Source organism: Chaetura pelagica, unplaced genomic scaffold (assembly GCF_000747805.2).
Source record: "Chaetura pelagica isolate M959 unplaced genomic scaffold, ChaPel_1.0 scaffold275, whole genome shotgun sequence".
NCBI classification, from domain to species: domain Eukaryota; kingdom Metazoa; phylum Chordata; class Aves; order Apodiformes; family Apodidae; genus Chaetura; species Chaetura pelagica.
In genome coordinates, this window is record NW_009953486.1 from 7,244,733 (window position 1) to 7,253,478 (window position 8,746).

The window sequence follows — 8,746 nt, forward strand, 5'->3', positions numbered from 1 at the left end:
CACCTGCCGCGGATGTGGTTACACTGGGGACACTTGTACGAGGAACCCGACTCTGCGGTTTTCTTTCAAGAAGCAAAGCCTGCTCCTCTGTTCTTTCTGAAATGTTGATAATCAGATCTGTTCCAACCACTGCGTGTGGAAAAAAATAATAATTTTGCGTGTGCTAGAGGAAAAATCGAGATCAAGGGAAAGTGACCTGACCTACCTGTGCCCAGGAGCCAGCCAGCTACGGGACAGGGCAGGATTGCTCCTCAGTGATTCATGGGCTGGAAATGGCAGTGGTTTCTCTGCCATCCCACCCTGCACCAGGCTCACCCATCAGCACTGGGCTCTGGCAGCTGCTGAGCCGCGGGGTGGGCAGAGCAGCCCTGCCACCAGCCCATGGCACAGCTCCAGCCAGAACCACACGGACTGGCCTGAGAAGCTTGGAGGCCAAACAGTTCCAGAGCAGCAAACTGCTGCAAATCCTTCTTTTTACCTTCTTTGGCCCCACAGTTATATGAAGCATCTCAAATATCCTGCTGCCGAGCAAAGCTCCTGCTGCTAAGGGAGACAGCGGTGGGACGAAGGGAATTTCTGGCCATGGAGTATGGGGATGACTTGTGCACCCTCCCTGCAAGGAGGGAGCAGCTCCGTGAAAGCCACCGCCGGCCCCCAAGCTCGGGGGAAGAGGACAGAGACTAGCACAGGGCTGGGAAGTGCGAGCCCTGTTCTCTCCAAAATGCAAGACCTCCCTCTGCTGTCGGCGCAGGCCGAGCCAGCCTCTGCTGCAGCAGCGTCCGGAGTTGGTTCCCCCTAGGCGCAGGTTATGGAAGAGAACTTCTCTGCATGGGGATACTAACTCGTCTCCCAAAAACTCCGCTTCGTAATTTTTCCTAAAGCACAGCGTCTGAGTCAAAAACGAATGTGAGTTCGACTAGAAGAGAGTTGCTTTTGAAGAATGAAGCATAGACCAAAGCAACTGTGACAGGAAACTGTGCTATAAAAAAACAAACAAAAATGCACCCCCAAAAGAAGCAAAAGTCTCATTGTCGTTTTTAGTATATTTAAAAGAAAGAAAAGTTTCAGGTCTGTGAGGACATGCCTCATCTGCTTTGCCATGACTTAATACAGGCTTGGTATTGTGTGAGAGATTAATCCTTCTTATGCCGGTTTTACCTGTGACCATCCAGAGGCCTGAGAGCAAATTTGCTGTGTCTTTGTCAATCAGGTGACACCCAGAATATACCATTAATGCTTTACTATAGATGGAATCCTTTACAAGATCTCATCTCCCCAGAGTAAGGAGACCAGGGGGATTTACTGCTGCAATGCCTTTGTCTTAGGCAATTCATGTCGACAACAATTTATCAGACCTATCTGGTCTTTGACCAGAGACAGATTAATTTAAAAAACAAGTTCGACTACAAGCTGGTCTCCTCCCATTCTGTCCCTCTCCCTCTTCACTGATCGTCCTCCTTAGGCTGACTCCTTGTGCCAGACACCGGGAATTTCACAGGTCCCGAGGAGGCCCGATTGCATCATTACCAACAATGGGCAGTTGGGTTTTGCTGCTGCTGCAGGATCAGCTGCTGATGAGGTGAGAGCAGCTCTGACAGAGCACCTCACCCTTCTGCAGTAACACTCCACTGGATTTAGAAGCCCAGACGACCTCATTCTATAATAAGGCTTTTTTTCATCAGAAGTTCCTGCACACAAATGAGATGAATCAAGGCCTTTGAACACACTCACCTCACAACAGAATGTCTTTTAAAATCAACCAGCAAACATCACTAAAGACATATGACACTGTGTGCAACATGCTTGGATGTGTGAAGTTGATGGAGTCAGTGGCATAGAGACACAAAGGTCTCCAGCAGCTGGAGTTAAGTGGCAATCCATGGCTGGGTTTATCTCTGAGCAGTTCTTTGGATGCTCCCAGTGCTGTGAATTCTGCCATCACCGAGCGAGCAGGTGCCAGGACGTGGCTTCTTTCTCACACTCTAAAGTAATCAAAGCTGAACGAGCATGCATTTTACAGCCAATATTCTTGGTCTGTACCTTCTGTGAAGTAATTAGCAAGTAATACATTGATGCAAATCAAATCAGAGTTGTATAACCAGAGAATGGGACTGCACAGACATGGTACCATCAAGCAATTTCTGACCCATCACTGCCACAAGCCTTTACCTCCTAAATTGGAGCTTCCTAAACCGAGGGCAACACAAGGATGTAGACATCACAAACTTGACAGCCAGAGGAGTTAAAGCTGTGGGAGCTCTAAGGATTTTCCACAGAAAAGCCCTGTTGAACAGTCACAAGTACACAATTCAACAAGAAAGTGCTGGTGGTGTTTGTTTTCAGCACTCACAGGAGTACTCAGACAGGACTGCACCTACAGTGTTCTGGCCTGCTCTAGCAGACCTTGCTCTGAGCTTGATCCAAACCATTTCTCATAACCTGCACAGTCTACTGTTTGAAAGGTGATAAAGTTGCAGCTAATTAGTACAAGATATGTAATGGAAGCCAAAAGCTGGTCTCTGCACTTCTGTCTCTGCTGTGCTCCCTGCAGCATTACACAGCTGGCAAGAAGTGTTTTTAGGGAGGTGCTGAACCAAAAGGGAGGGACCATGGGGAAGAAATAACAAGAGTTGACACAAAGATAGGATTTTACAAATAGAGGTCATTTAATTTATAACTTGTCTTCAAAAGTCAAAAACATGACAAAGTAGTTGCCTGGAAGCTTCTAACTGCTCCTTAAACGTTTTGTGGGAACTGCATGGAAGTGCACTTAGAATAGTAGCAGAAATCTAGATTCTGGTCAACAGGCATCATCAAACCACGTTCTAAGCCAGAACCCAGCAGTTCTTGTCCAACCATTGATACATTGGAATCTCTTTGCACATCAAGCATTAAAATAACCAACTCTAAAACCAGTACTTTTTTTCCACAGTACCATAAGATTTCTTTTCCCCTCTCAAGGCTCCCAGTCACTAAGCAGAGCCTTCAGGATGAGCCTATAAGAGCTCACATCAGGCTGGGGAGAACATACTAAAGCCAAGTTGAACTTAAATGTGTTAGAGGTCTGGCTGGACACAATGTTTAATGAAGAGGTTTTAGCAGGTGTTGTAAGGGTAAGGCTATGCTGCACTCTGCAGAGTGCAATGATACTAAATTTACTGACCAAATATATTAATTAGCACTCAATTATGTGGTGGTGCAGGTCCACTGCTCCAACTAAACATGCTTAAATTAGACCTGACATCAACACTAAAATAATTTACAAGTTCTGGTCAGGTGTCTTAAATCTCAACATCTTGACTGTGAAGTTAATGAAAATGTTCAACTAAAATGGAATCTCTCTAGTGAAAGTGTAGACTTGAATACAGAGTATCCATTCACCACCTACTGGAATTGTCATCCTGCTTTCTGGGTTACATTTTACTTTTTGTTTGAAAGCTATACCTGCATACTATACATACACTATTATATGGAAAACAACCTAAGTACAGCTTCACTTAGCAACATTTAAATGAAGGACAGGAGTTCAAAATCTGTAATGCAGGAAGGTAGTGCTATGCAGGTGCTATGACTTATTAGTAAGTTTTGCTACCAGCTTGCCTTGAGAGTTGGAAAATCAAGGAATATATACAAAAATTGTAGTTTAAATAGAAAGCAGAGGTATTGAAAAAAAAAAACAAACCACCTTCTGAAATCCCCTAACAGCATAAGGCTTAAAATCACTCGCAAACAAGTTTCAAAAACACCTATTTAATCATAAAGCCAGCAAATATTTGCTAAGATAGTTAAAAAATGGTGTATTGTAACTAAGACCAACACTGAAGTTTATTTTCCTCAGTAGAAATTATGGAAGAAAGTAATAATCATGCATAGAAGTAAAATATTTTGAACTAGTTGCTTACACAGGTGCAAAGACTTGCTAAGAAAGTTTGTAGTTTGAAGACTCACACTGGAGACATTTTCCATACAGTTGAGAGGCTGCATGTAAGAATTTAAACACTGGGAAACATGATGAAATCGCAGGCATCATAGGTCACTTTAAATGAGAGCTGGTCTGACAATTACAGTTAGCACCTAGAGGTCTCACTAAAGGAAAACAGAGCTACAAATACACCCCCCGTACTATCACTGAAGATATGTAAATGAAATGGGGAAGAGATACTAACTAGTTTAGGTCACTCCATTTGGAATATTTTGGTTTTTAACCTGTCAAGTTAACCCAGCTGCAAAAGAAACCAAGAAACAGGCATAGGTAAAGGGAAACAGATGTGTCTCCTCCATGCTCACCTCCAGTTAAGTTGTGTCAAATGAAAAAATTATGCTGACAGGGTTGGGTGGCACAGAGCACGTTAACAAAAGACTGAGTGGTACAGAAATATCAAACCCGGATTTGAAACTGAGATAGGGATTAAAAAGTCTTCCATATTTCTGGATGCCTGAGCTCATCTTGGGACGTACAGGGAGAATTGCAAGGATGCTGGGCATTCCCCCCTCATGGAAGCTTGGTTTTACAGTTAATCTTCTAGTTGGCTCATTTATCCCGCAAAGAACGAATCAAAACCTGTGCCATCATATCATCTTCATCAGCATCATAATCCTATGGACAAAGGGTACAGAAATTCTTTTACTGCTGGTTAACACAACACCAAACAAGAACAGAAAGACATCTGTCTCTTCCTTTGACTTGCTAATAATCCAATTTCACCATCTGCATGGATGAGATTTCACAGTGGTGGCCATGTCAAGAAGCTGGGTTTTAAAGAGTCACCAGGTTGTATCCCAAGGGTGAGGAAACACGTACCACAAAAGTGTCGTACGAAAAGCGATGTCGCCTTTGAAGGTGCTCCATGAAGTTGGCACTCCTGTAATTTGGATCTCCCCATGGCATTGAGGCACAAATTGGGCAAACCTTCAAGGAAAACCCCAAAAAAAGACAATTAAGCCCAAATGTGCTTGAACATTTACAGGAAGAAGGGCAGGACAGAGACAGCAAGGAAGACTGAAGTTGAGGTTCATGACAATCACTATTCTATATGCAAAGTGATGTCAAATAGTTTGCTGGGACATTCAATTCCAAAGTCTCAGATAGCCCTGAACAATTTTAATTCAAGTCTTAGACCTCTGAACTGGAATAACTTACTCTTTTCTCTACATTCTGAAAATCAGAACTGACTATAGAGTTGTTTGCTTTAGAAGATTTCAGCCTTTATTTCTCAGTAGGAGAAAAGTTTCCTTGATCTCCTTGCAAAGATCCCTTCTTTCCAAGGGAAAAAAGGGACTTTTTTTCCTAAGCAACTTGGAATTTCAAAAATGAAAGTTTCAAATTAAATTCCATGTTTTGCAATTCCTTTAATATGAGAGGGAGTATCTGCTGATACCCCAATGGTTTATATCTTTTTGCTAGAAACAGCAGAGGGAAAAATGAAATGCCCGACTTGGTTCTGAAATCGTATCTTATTAATTTAGTTGCTTAATTATCGCGCTTAATTAACTTTGAATGTCTGCCATTTTTCAAATATAAAAGGAGTATGTGACCTAGCTGCAACTGGAAGAGGGGCCAGCCACCTCCAGAGATCATCACCAACATCCAAGTGATGCAAAAGTTAAATGCATGAACAGCATACCCACATTTGACAGGAGAAATGATAAATATGTACTTAACTTCAAGAGTCTCTAATTCATTGTTTCAAAGGGATTTAAGACTAGACTTCATTGCAACTCTTGCACCAAGACTTTTTATTACCACTTGTTTTGCATCCATGCTGTGCAATGTTTTGCAGTGTTCAACTAGTCCTTCTTGATCAAAGTTTTTCTCGCTGCAATACGGACACGGAAAGGTAAAGCGATTTGGGAAGTTCCTGGTTGGGGGGGAGAAAAGAGGTTATTTATCATGGTAAGAAAGTGGAAAGTAAAAGCTTTAGGATTCAATACTCAAAAGTTGTCTCACCAGCTTTTAAGAATAGAAATAGTTTAAAACAATAGTCTTATTCTATGCAATTAAGATTAGCGAGTTTTAAGAATCAGCTTTTTAATACCCAAAAATAGCTTAGGGAACTCCTAGTGTCATCCATATTTACACAGAATAAGAGCTCTTTTACAAATGTTATAAATGCCATTTGCCATCTTGTTTTGCTTTTTAAATGCACAGGGTACCACCCAGTATGCTACCCTGCAGATGAGTGCACTGCAATCAATTCCAACTGCCCTTCATAGAAGTTATTACAATCAAGAGACAGAAAGATAAAGTTTGTATTTAAAAAACAGCTACTTCTATTGAGTACCCCAATCTTTAAGATGTCTAGTGCATGGACTATGTAGGAAGCAGAACAGCTTGCATGTGCACAGTCAGATGCAGGATAAAGGCTAAGTGTTGAACAATGTGAAAGGATTAAAACAATTAATGCCCTGTCCTGGTTTTGGGCTGGGATAGAGCCAATTTTCTTCTTAGTAGCTAGAACAGCACTGTGTTTTGGATTTAGCATGGGATTTGGTATGAAAAGAATGTTGATAATACACTGATGTTTTCAGATGTTGCTTAGAAATCAAGGACTTTCCAGCTTCCCTTGCTCTGCTAGTGTGCGGGTAAACAAGCGAGGGGGAGCACAGCCAGAGCAACAGACCCAAACAGGCCAGTGGGATACTCCATATCATGCAATGTCACGATTAGAATATAGATGAGGGGTGGCCAGGGAGCTCTTTCTCTCTCTCTTCTGGTTTAGGGGTTTCTCTCCTTTGGGATCACTAGCCAGAGATTGGCTAGGCATTGGTCAGTGGGTGGTAAGCAGCTGCACTCTGCATCACTTGTTTGTACACTCTATTATTCTTTTATTTCAATTATTAAACTGTTTTAATCTCAGTCCCAGTCTCTTCAACTTTCCAGTCCTCTCCCCCACTCCCCAGGGCAGAAGGGGGGAGCCTTATGGGTTAAAAGCACAACACACCCAAACTGAGCAATGCAGCAAACTCAGCTTCTATTGCAAAATTCTAGTTTGCATCAAGCCCCACCATGCAGTTAAATTTTTTAAAGATCAAAGGACTCTTCTCAGGAGAATCAAAATTGAAATTTCATGATGATTGGTCAGAAACAGCCCAGTTTTTGTGACAAAAACCAGACAAGTATTTCCAGAGAAGAGCCAGTTACCTGGTGTTGTGAAGTGGTTCTTTAGTTACAGCTTTTACACCTTCCATGATATAGTTCTGGTACTTGGAACAGGAAGCTGCGTGGCTGCGCATCTTTGAGAGGTACATCTGTGCAGGCAACAATTGCAGAGCAGGGTGAATTTTAACTATTTGCAGTTACTGCTACACTTTTAAGCAGAACTAGTAAGCATGTAAAACAAAGGAGCTTTCTGGAGGCAGTGTTAAAGCAGGAAAACCCAAACACTTCAAGCTGGCAAGGTGGAAAGATTCAAGATTATAGATTAGTTGACCTGTAATGTTGCTGCCTGTAATACTTTACAAACCCAACATTGCTCAGGACAGGCTCACTCTTCTTAATGTATACAACAAGAAGGTTCATATAAAGCCAGTTTACCTGGTCACTGAGGAGAAGAGACAGTGTACAGAAAATAACCTGCCTTTTAGCACAGAACTTGGTGTAGATTGACTGCTAGGTGTTCAATCCCATTAATGAAAGTTCAGATTTACATTAAGGAAATATGCAATTCAAGGCACTACAGTTTCCTGTCAGCTGGAATGAAAACAGATGAAGACACTACCCAGAAATAAGAAGTGAAATGAACTGTTACCTTCACCTTAGCGTGTCCAATTCCTTTTCTTACTGTTTTACCATCTACTAAGGTATTTTCTTAGTCATTCAATTATCACTAAGAAGTCCAACTTTACAAAGACAGGAGAGCTGCCCTACAAGCATTCAATGTACAGGACATTAATAAGCAATAAGTCTATGGAACACACCACCTCTATAAGACAACTTTAGTAACTATTTCAAAAATATGAAGAAATCTCTGTTTAAGGGCCAAAGAGATCACTAAAACCCACATCCATGATTACAACATTCCTCCCACAGACACACTTACAGAAGGAACTTCAGAAGCAACATTTGACTCTGCTTTTAAAATCAGCATCTTTCATTTGAAATACACTTCCTGAAGAGGTAACAATAAAGAAAACATGAACAGAATATCAATGTTTGGGTGCTGCACATATAAAACCCCTCTAGCACTTATCAGAACAAGCATTTTGACCCAATTCTGCAGAAAGCTGAAGAGCAGGGGCTTTATTTCCCTCTAAGCAGAGCTGTTAAGCAGGGACACTCCACGCACTTAAAATTTAGCAAGCGCTTCCATACTTTTTTATTGCAGCCATTGCAAGTGGTTTCTGTCATTTCGATTTGCTTTTCCAAGTCCAGAGCTCTGGTCCCGGGGGACAAGGTGCGGCGGCAGACCCCACACACCGGCTTCTTCGGCTTCAGACACTCCTGCAGGCACGGCGTGCAAAATCTGGAGGGGGAGAAAACCAGGAGGTGGTGAGAAGAGCCGCCCCAGACGCTCAGCGTGGATCTGCAGGGCCTTCCTTTCGGCCCTGAGCAGCAACAGCCTCAAGAAAGGTCTGACCCAGCAGCAGCCCGGTGGCACCTGAGCGCGGAGGGAGGTGCGGGTCAGAGGATCGCGATGCTCAGGGCCATTAGTTTCAGGACAGCGCTCTGCTCCCCCGGCTCAGGAAGCCGAAAGTGAAAGCTGCTGGTTTATTTTTGCCTTCACTGGCAGCCCAGGCTCCCCCGGGA

General features: G+C 42.7%; 1 protein-coding gene across 1 annotated transcript in view; it reads right to left on the reverse strand.

Annotated features, from left to right (window-relative positions):
- Positions 1-4,348: 4,348 nt before the first annotated feature.
- Positions 4,349-8,746, reverse strand: part of RNF114 (ring finger protein 114) — a 7,763-nt gene continuing 3,365 nt past the window's right edge. The window contains exons 2-6 of the mRNA XM_009998765.1: positions 8,312-8,462; positions 7,142-7,248; positions 5,744-5,858; positions 4,802-4,909; positions 4,349-4,597 (exon numbers count right to left, since the gene is read on the reverse strand). Of these exons, the coding sequence (XP_009997067.1) occupies positions 4,532-4,597; positions 4,802-4,909; positions 5,744-5,858; positions 7,142-7,248; positions 8,312-8,462 (547 nt within the window). The 3' untranslated portion in view covers positions 4,349-4,531. The remainder of the gene's footprint in view (positions 4,598-4,801; positions 4,910-5,743; positions 5,859-7,141; positions 7,249-8,311; positions 8,463-8,746) is intronic.